We start from the raw sequence: 17,811 nt of genomic DNA, 5'->3' as shown, positions 1-17,811 counted from the left end.
TACAATTTGAACAAATTTAATAAAGAATAATGTATTTTATAATTATATTTTTATTTATTTTAGGAGCAATCACAAATGTAATATATATATATATATATATATTTATTTATTTATTTATTGTCATGCCAAAATTTAAAAAAAAAAAATACCGATTTTTTTTCAAAAATTCAAAATGCAAGTTAGAATGCCTCTAGTGCTCCGCCATAACTGACTTTTTCTTTCTCTCTCTTAGGCCGTGTGACAGTCTGTGATTTATGATTTGTGCAGGAGCATCCAGATGCAGTTACATACAGAGATAAGATCTTGGATGATTATTGTGATTTTTGCTTGATTTATGGTAATGAAAGTCAGCGTAGTAGATCAAGTTATATTGACATAAAAATGGAGATCAACACCAACACCCTGGGGATGGGGATTGACGATATAATTGGTGATACGCAATCTCCAACTACGGAGTTTGAAATATTTCATCTGAGAAGAAATCGAAAATCTGCTCCTTCGTCAACCTTAGCATGTATCCAAAAAGTTCGGAGAACCATCAAGAAAGAGACACGAGGCAGTTGAGGGGAAGCCATGTGTAATAAAAAAAATATTTGGGTATTGAGGAAGACAAAGACTACAGCTCAATAGAATGTATAGTTGCAGCACTTCAAACCGTTCCTGACATGGATGATGAGATCTTCTTGGAAGCTTGTGAACTTTTAGAAGAAGAGAGAAAGGCCAAGATGTTCGTGGCCATGGATGTCACAGCACGGAGGAAGTGGTTATTGAAAAAGCTTTGACGGTAGCATCTATTTTTCTTGTTAATGTCAGATATAATTTTGGTACTTTTTTTTTGGGGAGTTTTTCCAATGTAAACCAGATCCTATAATAATGTAAAGCCATTTTTCAATGCAATTTCCTGTATGATTTCCTTATTAAAAATGAAAAAAAAAAAAAAAAAAAAAAAAAAAAAAAAAAAAGGGAATTGAATTTGTTTTTGTTGGGAGGTCCTGCGCATGGACTACCACACATTCCCTTTCCCTTTTTGAGTGTGAGATTTTTGATAAAAAATTATTGTGCTGGGTGGATTCTACTTCCTTCACTTTTTCATTTTTCTCCTCTCCTAATAACCAAACAAAGGAAAGTTTAATATCTCCCTTCCCTTTTTTCTTCTATACACCATCAGTGTCATGGAAAAAGAGGGGAAATTTGTAGGAAAATGAGAAACTTTACTGTCTATAAAGAAATCTTACTTGACAAGGTGCTAGACTAAAGATTGCTACTTTTCCAGAAAGTCAAAAACGTGTGGACCTCTCTTTCAACCTTTTTTTTTTTTTTTTGAGAAAGACCTCTCTTTCAACTTTGTTGGATTGCATGGAAGAGGGATATCTACTTTTATTAACATTTCCCTTTGTTTATTACATCTCGCTTTCGAATGACTAATAAGATAGGAAATTACCATTTTGTTTGACCACAATTACCGGTATGGTGGGATTTTATTAAAAAATAACTATAAAACCCAAACTATATTATTAATTAGGCAAGGTTTGAAACAAATTTCATTTCTAACAAATCAAATCTAGAGGACTCGATTTTGGTCTGAGAAAATCGAGTGTGAGACACTCGATTTCCAAGTGAGTATGGAAATTGAGTGTCAGACATTCGATTTCCAAGTGCAAATTCACTGGACAAAATCGAGTGTAGAAAACTCGAATTGTTAGAAACCAAATATGTTTTAAACCTTGCCTAACTAATAATATAGTTTGGGTTTTATAGTTATTTTTTAATAAAATCCGGTATGGTGCTTAGAAAGTCCCAAAATTTATTTTAGGTTTCACACAGAAACTTGCATGATATTGCAATAAAAAAAGCATCTATGGTTCTTGGAAAGTTCAAAGAGTTATTGGTCACACCAAAAGCAATGTAAAAAGCATCAATATGGCACTTTAAAGTTCAAAGAATTGCTGGACACACCGAAAGCAAGCACCTTTAAAGGCTCATCTTGCTTGCATTCACCCTCTTCCTAATTTGTCATTCACTTTCCCGAGTTATTTTGCAATCCCGTCACATTTTTCTTTCTCCTCCTTTCAGATCTTTACAACAGTTTGCTCATAAATCTCAATGGCTCTTGTGACTTGCGAAGGAGCCTCATCTTCTTCTTTCACCCACCAACCCAAGAAGTTTGATGTCTTTTTGAGTTTCAGAGGTGAAGATACCCGTCTTGGTTTTATAGGCCATTTGTATAATGCTTTGTGTCAACGGGGTATTAACACCTTTATTGATGATAACCTTCAAAGGGGGGAAGAAATTTCTGTAGGACTTCTCAAAGTCATTGAAAGTTCAAGGATTTCAATAATTGTATTCTCTGAAAACTATGCATCCTCCAAATGGTGCTTGGATGAACTTGCCAAGATTGTTGAGTGTAAGAAAAAAGACCAATTAGTGTTACCGGTTTTTTACAACATAGATCCATCAGAAGTTCGTAACCAAAAAGGAAAGTTTGGAGAAGCACTATCTAAACATGAAGAAAAATTAAAGGATTACAAGGTGCAGAGCTGGAGGGAAGCTTTATTTGAAGCTGCAAATATATCTGGTTGGCATTACAAGCATAGGTACGTTTTTTTTTTTTGAGAAAAGCATGGGTATGTATTTAATGACAACTATTGTACTTTTTGAGACTTTCACTGGTTTGTTATGATAACTAATTTTATTGTTAACAACAATTACCACTAATTTATTAGTGTTAGTTTTTTGGCCAAATTATGAATAATTTTTTTTTCTTCATATCCACTCCTATAGAAGGGTTTTTTTTTTTTTTTTTTGAGAAGGCACTACTATAGAAGTTAGCTAGCAATGTAGAAATAGAAAGATTTATAAAATAAAATAAAAAATTACCTTACCAGTTAAATAGGTGTTTCTCCCACATATTATTTATTTAAAAACGTTTCCCAAAAATATCCTTAATAATTTATTTTAGTATTAAAAATGAGTTGTAAGTTGTAACAAGTTTCAATTATCAGTAACTAGATTTTCATTGCAACTCACACTCAAAAAAAAAGAAAAAGATTTTCATTGCAACTTTATGCTAAATGTACAATTATCATAATCGCACCGAAACAATGGTTTTTTTTTTTTTTTTTAGAGTCAAACAATGGTTGAACCCTCAAATTGGTAAACAATATGAAAATCTGGACGTTATGACAGAAACGTTAGTTTCACAACCAAAAAGCTGATTAAATCATGAAAATTGTTAGTTTTAAAAAAAAAAAAAAAAAAATACTGAACCACATGGTTTTATTCAAATCGTTTGGTCTTTAATGTTAATTTTTTTGATCAAATTAATAACTATACTTTCCTTCAATTATGCACTTTTATTTATGGTCTTTTAAGTCTTTAGTTTTTAAACTTGAAATGAGTAGTCAAATGATCAATTCAAGTATCTTATTATTTAGTCATTATTTATATAAACATATATAAATTGAATATATGAACAATAATATCTTATTAATTTCAATCTATGTAATGCCTACATATTTATGTTTAAATTGAATGTAAGTTCATATTTTTATAATTTATCTTCTTTTTTTATTTATTAATTTTTTTTTATTTGTTCATATCTAAAATAAATTTATCATTAGTACAACGGTTGAGTCAATCATCTAATGGTTGAACCAGTGAACTACCATACCACTTCTTGATGATTGAATGCTCAATACGACATGACAACTATGTCTAGAACCCTAAAACTAATATATATATATATATATATATATATATATGCTAACATAATGATAGTTATAGATTTATGAATTTGTACATGCCACTTACTTTATTTGATAATTATTCAAATTTAATGCACAAGCCAAATATCTTAAATTTAGTTCATTTTCATATTTCTATTTTCATTTTTAAATTGTGTGTGTATATATATGATAAAAATCTAAATCGTATATTGTTTTCATGTTTTGTGAATGACAGTTGTAGCGAGTTTGAATTTATTCAAGGAATTGTTGAAAAGATCTCAAATTTTAAATTAAATCACACGCCGTTATTTGTCGCACGATACCCAGTTGGAATAAATTATCGTATAAAGACCATACTTTCAGATATTGAGTCAAATGATGGACATATAATAGGTATCTGTGGCCCTGGTGGAATAGGTAAGACAACAATTGCAAAAGCCATTTTTAATAGAATTTGTGATCATTTTGATGGATCTTGTTATCTAGAAGATTTAAGAGAAAGATCGGGGACAAATTCTGGTATAATCGAACTACAAGAGACACTTCTTCTTGAGATCTTAAAGGATAGAAATTTAAAGGTGGGTAACAAATCTAGAGGAGTCAATATGATAAAGGAAAGACTTTCATTTAAGAGGATCCTTTTAGTTCTTGATGATGTGGATAAATGGATCCAAATAGAAAATTTGCTTGGAAGATGTAATTGGTTTGCTTCTGGAAGCAAAATCATTATAACAACAAGAGACAAACACTTGGCAACTACTCTTGGAAATTGTTGTTCAACCTACTCGGTTGAGGAATTAGATCAAGATGAAGCTCTTGAACTTTTTAGTATGCACGCCTTCCAAAGCAACAAACCCAAAGATGATTATTTGGAACTTGTAGACAGAGTTATACAATATGCCAAGGGATTGCCATTGGCTCTAGTAATAATTGGTGCTGATTTGTATGGAAGAACTAAACCTGAATGGAGAAGTGCGGTAGAAAAGTATGAAAGAATTCCTAATGAAGAAATCAAAAAAATCCTCGAAATAAGTTATGAAGGATTGGATAAAACTGAAAAAGATATTTTTCTTGATATTGCATGCTTCTTTAAGGGATTTCTTAAGGAGTATGTCATTGATATACTAGATGCTTGCAATTTATATCCAATTTATGGAATTCGAAGACTTATCAATAAGTGCCTAATAACCGTTGGTCAATATGATAAATTGTTGATGCATGACTTGCTACAACAAATGGGTAGGGACATTGTTCAACGGGAATCACTAGACTTGCCTGGAGAGCGCAGTAGGCTATGGTGTTATGAGGATGTTCATAAAGTACTAACACAAAATACGGTATGCATTATCTTGGTTCATTTTCTACCTTTTTTTCAAATGGCAAACGTAGTGATTATTTTTCATTTAAATGTTGAAGAAAATTTAAGTTTATTAGTTTAGCTCTTGTTTAATTTTAATCGTCATTATACTTTTAGTGAATTTTATTGTATACTATGATTGACTTGATGCTTTGTCTAATTAGGGATCGGAAAAAATTCGAGGCATAATGATATGCTCACCTAAACCATCAAAGATGAAATTAGAACCTAAATGTTTTGAGAAGATGAAAAATCTCAAGTTCCTCATGGTTAGTAATGTAGATATTTGTAGAGGTCTCAAATATCTTCCTAATGAATTAAGGGTTCTTGATTGGTCCGGATTTCCTTTGTCTTCCTTACCATCCAATTTTGATCCTCAAAAACTAATTGCACTCAACATGCCAGAAAGTCGGTTTACATTGGACAAGCTTTTCAAGGTATAATCATTTTTATTTATTTATAAATTGTTATTACTTTATTAAATTATATTTTAATAACGTTTGTTGGAGTTAAAAAATTTGATTTTCTTTTTTCTACAGAGGATACAATGCAAAAACTTGACATATATGAATTTCAATTCCAATCAATCCATTAGGGAATTACCCGACTTATTGAGTGCCACCCCAAACGTAAAGAGATTGGATCTCCAAAATTGTAAAAAATTAGTCAAGATTCATGACTCTATTGGATGTCTTGATAAGCTTGAAAGCTGGGACCTCTGTGATTGCAATGAACTTCATACTCTTCCAAGTTGTATCATGATGAAATCTCTTAAACATTTAAATCTTTTTAAATGTGTAAGGTTTAAGAGGTTCCCTCATATTCCACAAGAAATGGAAAATTTAAAGTTTCTAAGTCTAGGACACACGGCCATTAGAGAGCTTCCTCCATCAATTGGAAATCTCACTGGGCTTGAGCGATTAGAGGTAGGTTCTGATTTCTATTCGTGTCAGCTTCCAAGTGACATTTATAAATTGCAACAACTTCGCACACTCTACCTTCATGGTAATGTCAAATTTTCAAAGGACGTGGGGATCAGTAGACAAGCAACAGAGTGCAATTCTTATGGTGGCTTTTCAAAATATTGTTTTCCAAGGTTGAATTTTCTAAAAAGGTTGACTTCTTGCTTCACCAACTCAGAGAAATGTTTATTATCAAGGAGCAAAGATTTGAACCTCAGTGAAAGCATTATCAGATTCAATAGATTAAATTGGCTTGTAATTCTGGATTCCAAGTTCCTTAAGAAAATTCCAAAACTTCCAGAAAGTATAAGAAATGTAGATGCAACAAACTGCATCTTGTTGAATTCAGAATCATTAAGAAAATTAATCCTTCAGGTACCCCTCTCTCTCTCTCTCTCTCTCTCTTAAAGTAATAATAGAAACAATTTTGGTTACCTTTTCAAATACATTTACTAGATTTGCTAAACTTCAATTTCTTAAAATTCCTAATTTCATGCAGTTTGGAAGAATTTTAGGGCTTTCACCAAATATGAAATGTTCAGGTGTGAAACACAAAGTATTAATGGATTCACATTCACATCGCAATTTATCGAATCAGATTGATTGCTCTTCCCGGGTCTCTCGCTCCAAGTTCAACGCAATTTATGATGAGCCCTTTCCCACTCTAGATGCGTATCTGGTTGATTTAGGAGAGAGATATGATATTTTAGTACCAAGAAAGAAGATTCCGAATTGGATCAATCATCAAAGCATTGAAAGTTCCATATCATTCTGGGTTGGTCCTGAGTTTCCATCAATTGCTGTTTGTGTTGCTTTTCATCTAATTCCGTTGAAGGATAGTTACACTAATAATGATAAGTATGTTTCTATTCGTGATGATATAATCCATTGTGTTTGTGATATCCACATTTTTACCAATAGTCGTAAGCAACGTCACATGGTTAGGGCGCGTTTTTCTAATTTCAAGTGTGATCATCTATGGTTTTATGGTGAACCTCACAGCCGATTACAGAGGAGATTCGGAGACTTGATGCAAGGTGATCGGAATCATGTTGAGATTTCATGTAAAATCTCTCATTGGATAAGTACAAATGGAAAATACGCTCCTGTGATTGCAAGGATGGGCGTGCATGTGGAATGCATATGTCCTCCTCAGAATTCCGTCATCATCCAACACAATTCTCAAAATGTTGATGACGACATAGAGCTGCTCGCACCTTTACTATCTCAAAATGGTTCACAGACGGACTCAGACGCAGGAGACCCTTCAAGCTCCTCTAGCCCCTGATGACATCTGATTCAAGGCGTCTAGTGGATATAGCAAATGGGCTTGACTTATGTTTGGGTATTGACTCAACAGATGGTAATGGGTTTGATTTGGGTTCTTCTTCAATAGCCAATCCCTTTGTAAAAGGATGACTCCATTTTCAATCTATATCCACCATCAAAAAAATCGAGTCTGATGCGAAGAAATATGCCCAGGTATTATTTTTACATTGAAACTATTTTCCGCTAGAAGACTTAATTCAAACAAGGCACTGTGTATTATGAACATATATAAGAAAAATTCAGAAGTCTGCTCATAAAGTCATTGCCCTGTTAAATTTGGTACAATTTCAAAGTCATTTGAGGGTTAAGCATTTGGTAGAACTCAGCATTTCATTAGGAGTGACTTAAAATCTCAGGAATAGATTTTGTTCGCTTCAAAAAGGGGAAAATTGTGGTTTCGTATTTTATTTGAATAGTTTATGATTTTAATTGTCTTCAATGCGTAGGCTGTACAATACCGAGTGGCCAAATCGGAGTACTTTTTCATAAAATCAATCAGCTGTAAGCCTGTAACACAATGTCAACCTCCTCTAGTCTCTTACGAAACTGGGCACCTCTATCTTTGCCAATTGATTCAAGGCTTCAATTAGATGTAACAAATGGGTTTGACTTGGGTTTGGGATCTGACTCAACTGTCGGAGATGGTTTTGATTTAGCTTCCTCTTCAATTGTCTATTCCTCTGTAAACTGTGATTCAAACTTCAATCCATATCCACAGTTGAAGAAAAAGACCCTCTTGATCAAATTCCTAGAAAACATGACAAGGTACCGTTACTAAATTGAAATTGTTTTCCTTTGCATCATTTTAGTTCAATTTCTTTCACCTTGTCGAATGACAAAGTATGTCACCCACTTTAGTTGTATTGTTTGATTTGCATCTTTGGGTATCTTTATCACCTCTTGCTATGTTTCATTAAATTAACACCCTCATTCATGAAGGGTACCAACCCCAATTTGAAAGGATATGGTAATGCGAAGAAAAGAATAGAATTAATGAAAGGAAATTAGTAATTTGATCAATAAATATCATCGCATGGCCTGTAGCTTTGCAGGGTAAGAATATTTGGTGTTGGTAAGCTGTCACTCCTAGAAGTTGGCCTCTACTTGGGTATTTAAATAAATATGTAACTATGCTTCCACCAAGTGAGAAGTCTTATGCATGGATCGTTGTTTTTACTACATTTTTTTTAATACATTTTCTGCTTAAGACGTTGCCTTAAGAATCATGGCTACCCTTCTTTTTATTCAAACATTGCAGACTTTGAGCTAACATTTTGTTTTCTCGGCCTTTTTTTTCCTAGTTAGACAGTTTTTTAGTATGAATAAAATGGTGCTTAAAGTTTCCTACATTACATTAAGATGTAGTTGCATCTTCTTCTTGTCGAATTTGAAAATAAATCTAGTTTTTTCATACTAGCAATGTGGATTCCTCTTTTTCTTTTTCTTTTTTCTTTTTCTCTAGACTGGATTGCTATTCATTCTCATTCAATATTAGGCTGTACAACATCTTAATTAAAGGACGATATTTTTGTATGTGAATGACCTTTGATTATCAATGCCCAGATTGAGTGACATCTATGTTTGAGTGAAGTTATTTGTGGGTTTTGTGTAGTTATTCTTTTCATGGTGTTTTTGTAGCATCTAGAAACTGTCAGATTTTTATTCAGTTAAGGAAAGGCTTACCATGAAAAGAAAAAGAGATGAGATGATTAGTAGATTAGTGGATCAATAGAGGTACGTAGAATATTGTTGTTCTTTGAGCATTCAGGTGGAACTAAGAATGAAAGACGTTGGTATAATATTTCCTTTGTTAGTTAACTGATGGAATTTACACAAAATATATTGTTATTTTATTAAGACTTTCCAAAATGATTTGTAATTGTATTTGAAGTTTTAGATGTCAAAGAACAAATGGGTTTTTTTTTTTTTTTTTTTTGGTAGTGGAGAGAAAACAGTAAAGAGAGATGAGAGACAGCAGTTCAAAGGTCTTGAAAAGTCATTAACTAACTTGAGTCAATTGGTGTGTTTTTATACCATGCCATTCATTGTGTGAATATGGTGGGGGTAGCAAATGCAGGCCCCTAATCACATACCTGGGCAGAAGTCTCTTGCCCATTGGATTTGATTATCATGTTGTCATTTCCATCAGTGGTAAGTATACGAACGTTCAAAAGCACAAAGATTAAAGAAGTGATAGGGGTCCATATAGAATGCATTGAAGGGCTTTCACAGTGATGGTTGTGATTTGGTATTGTCATCAACTGCCTATCCCTATGAATGCAGATCATCTAATGGCTTAGATTGTCCCTGATGACACTGTGCACCTTTCTTTGCCATCTAATTTAGGGCTTCCAATAGATGTGACAAGAGGGTCTGACTTTGATATGGGATTTGCTTTAACTGTTGGACATGGGTTTATTTTGGGTTCCTCTTCATTGGCCTATCCCTCAGTGAACGATGATTCCAATTTCAATTCATAGCCACAGTCAAAGAAAATTAAAACCTCTTGATCAAATTTCAAGGAAACATTATTACTTTGAAATTGTTTTCCTTTGCATCATCTTTGTTTGATTTCTTTTGAGTTGTTGAATGCTAGAGTATGTCTCCTCTTTAGTTGTATTGTTTGATTTGCATCTTTGTCACTTCGTACTCTCTTTCATTAAATTAACACGCTCATCATTAAAGGGGTATTAAGCCAATTTGAAAGGATGTAGTAATGCAAACAAAAGAACATAACTAATGAAAGAAATTAGTAATATGATATGTTGCTGAGTTGCATTCCTTTTAATGGAAAAGAAGTTTTCAAAATTCTTTTAGAAAAAGTACAAAGTTCTGCAACTCAATGGACAAGTAAAGCCAAAAAAAAAATTATATTGATGAAGATCAACATTGCTTGGTTATACTCAAGAGATTACTTGTATTGAATTGGAAATATTGGTTTAATTAGTTAAGCATATTTTCTTATGAGATTTGATGGGGCAAAGTGTCACTTGCCAACTGAGGCTTGCTAGATTTGGCAGAAGTAAGCATTTAACTAGGAGTTGCTTAAAATCTTAGGAAGGAAACAATAAGCAGTAAAGCAGTTATTGACACATAAGCCATTTTTTCAAAGTTAATGAGGGAAGAGGGAATTGTGTATTTGTGTTTGGAGTTAATGAAACAAGAACTGTATTAGGAATTCTAAAATTTACTATAGCACATAAACTCATTTACATACATACCCTTACAGGTTTTAACAACTGGTTGAAAAATATTATAAGCATATGACTTAGATTTCTAATGTGCACTCTGCACAAGTCTTGCACCTTTTTTTCTTTTTTCTTTTTTTTTTTTCTTTTCGATAATCTGGATGTCTTAGATTCATACAAACAAAATTTAAGTAACATTGGGAACCTAAGAGAATGATGAGGTAAAGTAAATAATATAAATAATTAATAAAATTCGTGCAATGCTCCAACCTAGGAGTAATGGATCTACAAAATTAGGTGATAAGTAAGAAACAGTATAGTATCATAAAATGGTGTAAACCTTTTGGTTTTTTGGAATATGTTAGTATGGATTAGAAATCTCTGTCATTTGCTTTAAATTTGGTGGGGATTAAATGTGGTTGGAGGAGATTCCATCCTACATACAAAGCTTAAATGCCACCAATGTACTGCTATTTGTAATTATTAATATTTTTTCTCTATATTAAAAAAAAAAAAAAAAAAAAAAAAAAAAAGAATGAGAAGAAGCTTTTGGAAAGTTTAGGAAAGAAAATTATTTCAAAAATTAGCTTTTCTCTTTTTTTTTTTTTAAATTGTTTTTGGAATAAGAACACAATGGTAGCCAGTAATATGGGTCTATAGAGAAGAATGGCAAAGTGGAACTTGTGATACATGAACATTGTTTTGGATGGCATTCTAGATTCTCTGTTTTGTTTTTATTTTTTTGTGTACTGGTGTGACACTCGTCAAATTTCTTTGTTTTTAACAGGTATCATTACAGGGCAAGATGGACTTCAGCTTATGTCTCCACTCTGCACTGTGAAATTCTCAGTTCTTGTGAACAGATCCCCAACTGGCATTTCAGCATTACAGGTTATTCACACTTCTCTATGGACCTATCATCATCTTGTGGGGATGTACAACTAAGCTAAGCTATCTTAGTTGTCTACTTCTTTGCTTTGAGGCTCCCATATTAAAAATGAAAATGGGTTCAAGTGACTTCGTTTTGGTGGGAGAGTACTGGGTGGTCTTCAAGGCTATAAGGTAGGTTCTCTTCTCATGCCAAAATAAGTTTGTGGTTGCTGCTAGAAACTATGTTTTAGGCAGTTTGGAATGTGCTGATTGAACAAATGTGGACATTGTAATTGGCAGAAATTATATTTGACAAAAGGATGCTGGATTGCTCTTTTTAGAGTACTTTAGAGTTTGCCTATTTTCCTTGTCTCTTCAGTGTGCTGATCCATGTGGCAAATATGTAAGATAAACTAAAGTTCAATTTCCATTTTTTTTTATTGGTTCATTTGATAATTATATTTTGTTCCTTTCTAAGAATCATATCAAATAGTTGTAAAATCGAATTTTTTAAAAAGAAAGAAGATTTTCTCCAATAGTTGTATTTTTTTTTCATTTTAGTTAGTCAGTGATTAAAAATTCTTTTACCAATTAGGTGTCGCATTGAATAGCCCTGTCCCAGCAAGTGCATTCTCAAATGATTTGTTAAATCAATTGTTATCCCCCCATAAATAAATTTTATCATTCCTGTTGGTGCATAAAATAAGGCCATTCCTGTGCTAATGGTGTATGTCCAAGAATAAATCTGACATAAAAAATGGATCATTACCTCTTTGGATTGTTACAATACCAAATGCTTAATGGGAATAAAGTTATTGATGGATTCATGGTCAAGGCTTGGATTGAAATGGTCAGACTTTTCATGGGAAATTTGGTCTCACCATCACAAAGATGCTCAGCATAGATACAAACATTTGAGGAAGCAATGTAATGATACAAAGGTTCTTCTTGCACATATGGGTTGTCTTGAGATTGGGAGAAATAGTAACCTTTGAGATTATGTCTAGGATTCTTATACCTAGGTGAATTTCCATTTATCCATTCTAGTATCTCTAGAAAATTATTTGCTCTATTTTGTTGCTTATATATAAAATATCAGTCATATAGAAATAAATATGTGCCAAGCTGTTTGAAATGATTTGTTATAGATGGCAAAGAGGTTACTAACAGAGAAAACATTTTTGTATGCAATGCATATTTCAACATTGAAGACCCAGATCTGATGATTGGTATGTTTGTTCAGCATTGAGTGTTTTCAAAATAATTCAATAATGTATTGTCGGCTTATATTGTTGTATTTTCATGGTAGTGTTTCTTGACCTACAATATTAGAGTCCCTTCAGTTGCATTATCTTAGTTTTTGTCATCCAAAATCTGATGTTGTCGAACCCACAATTTTCAATCTAAATTAACTTTATTTGTGCTTGATTTATGGAAATCCAACTTCTGATAGAGGGTATAACCAAGCGAGTCAAGATATCGGCTTTAATGGTGTTTGTGTGAGTTTCTTTTGTCAGGCTTTCCACCCTGCCAAAAAAAATTAATTATTTGGATTGTAGTAAAAAAAATTAATTAGATGAGACAAGTGGGTCTGACTTTGATATGGGATTTGCTTTAACTGTTGGACATGGGTTGATTTTGGGTTCCTCATCACTGGCCTATCCCTCGGTGAACTATGATTCCAATTTCAATTCATAGCCATAGTGAAAGAAAATTACAACCTCTTGATCAAATTTCAAGGAAACAAGGCAAGGCACTGTTGTTACTTTGAAACTATTTTCCTTTGCATCATCTTTGTTTGATTTCTTTTGAGTTGTTGAATGCCAGAGTATGTCTCCCTCTTTAGTTGTATTGTTTGATTTTCATCTTTGTCACTTCGCACTCTCTTTCATTATATAAACACGCTCATCATTAAAGGGGTATTAAGCCAATTTGAAAGGATATAGTAATGCAAACAAAAGAACAGAACTAATGAAAGAAATTAGTAATATGATCTGTTGCTGAGTTGCATTCCTTTTAATGGAAAAGAAGTTTTTAAAATTCTTTTAGTGAAAAGCATAAAGTTGTGCAACTTAATGGACAAGTAAAGCCAAAATGAAAATAATATTTTATATTGATGAAGATCAACATTGCTTAGACATACTCAAGAGATTACTTATACTGAATTGGAATTATTGGTTTCATTAGTTGAGCATAGTTTCTTATGGGATTTGAAGAGGCAGAGTGGTAGTTGCCAAATGAGGCCTGCTGGATTTGGCAATAGTAAGCATTTAGCTAGGAAGGATACAATAACCGGTTAAGCAATTATCATCTTGTCCTCTTCTAAGATACAATAAGAATAATATTTAAGAAGTTAAAAAAATTATTTTCAATATTTTATATATATGGATTTATGGGTAGAAAGTTGGATATTTGAGATAGGAAATGGCTTATGGAAGAAAAATCCTACTTTGGAGATGGTGAAAGGAGTTGCACATGAGCCATTTTCCAAGGTTAATGAGGGAAGAGGGAGATGTGTATTTGTATTTGGTGTTAACGAAACAAGAGCTGTATTAGGAATTCTTAAATTTACTATAGCACATCAACCCATTTACATACCCTTATAGGTTTTCATAGCTTGCTGCAAAGATATTATTATGGAATACTCTTTTAAGCGTATGACGTAGATTTCTGATGTGCACTTTGCACAAGTCTTGCACTTTTTTTTCTTTTTTGATAATCTGCACAAGTCTTACATTAATGCCAACAAAATATAAGCAATATTGGGAACTTAGAAAATGACAAGGTAAAATAAATAATAGAACTAATTATTAAAATTCATGCAATGCTCAAACCTAGGAGTAATGGGTTTACAAAATTTGGTGTTAAGGAAGAAATAGTATAGTATCATAAAATGGTGTAATCCTTTTCTCCTTTTTTTTTGGAATATATTAGTATGGATTAGAAATCTGTCATTTCTTTTAAATTTGGTGGGGATTATATGTGGTTGGAGGAGATTCCAGCCTCCAATGTGCAGTTATTTGTAATTATTAATAATTTTCTAATATCTCTATATTAAAAAAGAATAAGAATGAAAAAGAAGCTTTTGTAAAATTTGGCACTTATACAAATTACTTCACTACTGTGTGAAACTAACTTATCTTACCTTTGAAAGTTTGGAACAATAATTCTTTCATAAATTACCCTTTTTCTTTATTTCTTTTATACATTATTTTTGGAAATAAGAACACAATGGTAGCCAGTGATATGGGTGTATTGAGAAGAATGGCAAAGTGGAACTTATGATACATGAATGCTGATTTGGATTGCATTCTGGATGCTCTCTTTTGTTTTTATTTTTTGTGTACTGTTGTGACACTTGTCAAAATTATTTGTTTTAACAGATATGGTTACAAGGCAAGATGGACTTCTGCTTATGTCAACACTCTCCACTGTGAAATTCTCAGTTCTTGTGAACAGGCCCCCAACTGGCATCTTCAGCATGATAGGGGTTTGACTAAAGGGGATTGTAGGAGCAACATGAGGCATCTAATTCAGATTCCAGGTGGGAAAGGGAATGGAGATTCACACTACTCTATGGACCTATTATCATCTTGTGGGGATGTACAACTGGGCTAAGCTATCTTAGTTGTCTACTTATTTGCTTTAAGACTCCCAAATTACAAAATGAAAATGGGTTCAATTGACTTCGTTTTGGTGGGAGAGTACTGGGAAGTGTTCAAGGCTATAAGGTTGGTTCTCTTCTCATGCTAAAATAAGGCAGTTTGGAATGTGCTGATTGAACAAATGTGGACATTGTGATTGACAGAAATTATATTTGACAAAAGGATGGTGGATTGCTCTTTTTAGAGTATTTTAGAGTTTGCCGACCCATTTTCCTTATCTCTTCAGTGTGCTGATCCATGTGGCAAATATGTAAGATAAACTGGATTGCAATTTCCTTTTCTTTTTTCCTTTTTTTTTTTTGTTTGATTCATTTGATAATTATATTTTCTTCCTTTCTAAGAATCATATCAAATAGTTGTAAAATCAAATTCAAAAAAATAAAAATAAAAAGCTTTTCTCTAATAGTTTTTCTATCTTTCCCTGACATAGGCTTGGAGAAGGAGATTCCTTTTCTCAGATCCACTTGTCATCCCTAGTAAATTTGATGCTTTATCCATTGCTTTGTTCACATGTATTTTTGATCATTTTGGTTAGTCTGTGATAAAAACTACTTTTACCAATTAGGTGTTGCAATGAATAGCCCTGTCCCGGCAAGTGCATTCTCAAATGCTTTGTTAAATGAATTTTTATCCCCCCATAAATAAATTTTATCATTCCTGTTGGTGCATAAAAGAACGCCATTCCTGTGCTGATTGGTTAATGTCCAAGAATAAATCAAACATAAAAAATGGATCATTTGCTTAACAGGAATAAAGTTGGTGAGGGATTCGTGGTCGAGGCTTAGATTGAAATGGTCAGACTGTTCAATGGGAAATTTGGTCTCACCATCACAAAGATACTCTGAGGCATAGATACAAACATTTGAGGAGGCAATGTAATGACACAAAGGTTCTTCTTGAACAGAGAGGGTTGTCTTGAGATCAGGAGAAATGGTAACCTCTGAGATTATGTCTAGGATTCTTATACCTAGGTGAATTGCCATATATCCATTCTAGTATATTTAGACAATTATTTGCTCTATTTTGTTGCTTATATTATAAATTATCTAGGTGCATCCTAATATTTTGTTACACAAAATTGGAGTTCAACAATAATGTTCCTTGGATGGAGAATGATGATAATTGGGAGTTTGAAAATCTTATGAGAGAAAAAACAAAAATCTGCTACTTTGTAAGCCCCGTATTTGTGTATTGTGGAGAGGCCATCATGGAGTAGTTCGGAGTTGGGAGAAGCTTGCTAGTTGGTATAACCCTAGAAGGCAGAAAGTTGTTGACCTTACTTTCTAGTGCACTGTCTAAAAAGTGATTTACTTAAGCACTACGTACTTATAAATTGTAAAAAAGCAGATAGAAAGCTCTGTGCAATCTGTCCTAATGCTCTCTATGTCTCTGTTTTGTAGGTACTCAAGTGCTTATGAAACAACTCAGGCTTTGCAATCTCAAGACCAGAGAGGCCTGTTAGAGTGTGCAAACCTCCTGATAGTTGCCAGTTGATGATTACCACTAAACAGTTTTGTGGTCAAATCACAAGAAGGGAAAAAAAAAAAAAAAAAAACTGCTAAGATGTTTGGCAATCAAAAAAATTATATTGGAAGAAGCCTAAAGGATTTTCTCACCTTGTCCTCTTGATTGCAAGTCATATATTGGAAGACTTGGAGTGATTGTGGAAGACACTTCTGACTTGATAAGCAGGGGGTATAAGTGTTTTTCTGTTCCTAACAAGGTATTTACTGAGTCGTTTTACCAGCCCCTTTCCTTGTATTAATACAAAAATTATTTGTATGCTCATTGTACTTTCTAGTTTAATGTACTTTTTTAGGTGGGTTTGGGCTTATGCTTATAGACTTCAACCCAAGAAGAAAAAAGCCCACGAATCTCCCTTAAAAGACATTGTTTGACAGTAATTTACTTTTATAACACTCTACAATTGTAAATGGTCAAAAGATCAAAAGATTCGTATCAAATTACCCATTTCAGGTCGATTTTGACTTTTGAGTTTAATAGCTTTATCTATGTAAAATGAGGTATAAGCATATTATGATACATCATTACACACTTGATAGAAATTTTGTTTTTAATTTTTATATGGCAAATTTTTTGTTAATGACTCAAATTTAGCAACAGTTTAAGTTGGGCTGATCAGGCCTCTACCTATTTTGTCGACCATTTGAAACCTTCGTATGGTCCTAATTTCCTTTTGTAATATAAAAAAAAAAAAAAAAAAATCTAGGAAAACTTTATGGACATATTATCCATTTTCACACCCAAATCCCACAACATACTACATTCATAATATTTTCACAATAAATCTTATGTGTTACATTGATACTGGTTCTAATTGAAACCCACCACTAAAATTACTTTTTTTCCCATACAATCAGTAATAATCTGCCACTTAGGATTTGTCATAAAAAATGTTGTGTACATAACATTTCTCTTTTTCTCGTTTTTCATTTGATAAAAATATATTATTTTATTTATTAGCTAATATTTGGGCTTAATTAATACTATTATAATGAAAGAAATAACTCTATTAGTTAAAATTTTGGGGCATTTTTCTACTTGGGGGCTTTAGGCGACCACCTCATTTGCCTATACTATAGAGCCGACCCTGCACCTCTGTTGACCCATTTATTAGTGGTCATGTTTTTATTTTCTTTCCATCCTTTTTAATATGAGAAGTGTTACATCTACAATATTTTCACAACAAATTAT

General features: G+C 32.8%; 1 protein-coding gene across 11 annotated transcripts; it reads left to right on the top strand.

Moving 5' to 3' along the window:
- The first annotated feature begins 1,961 nt into the window (after positions 1-1,961).
- LOC115974657 (disease resistance-like protein DSC1) lies at positions 1,962-17,067 on the top strand. Of its 11 annotated transcripts, XM_031095107.1 has the most exons (12): positions 1,962-2,594; positions 3,961-5,062; positions 5,247-5,519; positions 5,622-6,419; positions 6,544-7,526; positions 7,820-8,138; positions 11,349-11,623; positions 11,732-11,834; positions 14,815-15,162; positions 15,240-15,346; positions 15,845-16,029; positions 16,497-17,067. In XM_031095107.1, the coding sequence occupies exons 1-5, from the start codon at positions 2,104-2,106 to the stop codon at positions 7,330-7,332; spliced, it is 3,453 nt and encodes a 1,150-aa protein (XP_030950967.1). In that variant the 5' UTR covers positions 1,962-2,103; the 3' UTR covers positions 7,333-7,526; positions 7,820-8,138; positions 11,349-11,623; positions 11,732-11,834; positions 14,815-15,162; positions 15,240-15,346; positions 15,845-16,029; positions 16,497-17,067. The 11 variants fall into 11 exon arrangements, with proteins under 11 accessions (XP_030950967.1, XP_030950971.1, XP_030950966.1 ...); XM_031095111.1 differs by lacking the exons at positions 15,240-15,346; positions 15,845-16,029 and having other exon boundaries at positions 6,544-6,902; positions 7,047-7,526; XM_031095106.1 differs by lacking the exon at positions 15,240-15,346 and having other exon boundaries at positions 15,845-16,067.
- Positions 17,068-17,811: the final 744 nt, after the last annotated feature.

The sequence above is a fragment of the Quercus lobata genome, chromosome 2 (assembly GCF_001633185.2).
Source record: "Quercus lobata isolate SW786 chromosome 2, ValleyOak3.0 Primary Assembly, whole genome shotgun sequence".
NCBI lineage: Eukaryota > Viridiplantae > Streptophyta > Magnoliopsida > Fagales > Fagaceae > Quercus > Quercus lobata.
The sequence above is the reverse complement of the archived record's forward strand: the minus strand, read 5'-3'. Positions and strand labels throughout refer to the sequence as shown.

Excerpts from the sequence above, each read along its gene's own strand:
- LOC115974657 (XM_031095104.1), top strand. The coding sequence starts at position 2,104 with ATGGCTCTTGTGACTTGCGAAGGAGCCTCATCTTCTTCTTTCACCCAC. Across the intron at positions 5,063-5,246 it reads AAGTACTAACACAAAATACG|GGATCGGAAAAAATTCGAGG; the intron begins GTATGCATTATC and ends TTGTCTAATTAG. Across the intron at positions 5,520-5,621 it reads CATTGGACAAGCTTTTCAAG|AGGATACAATGCAAAAACTT; the intron begins GTATAATCATTT and ends TTTTTTCTACAG.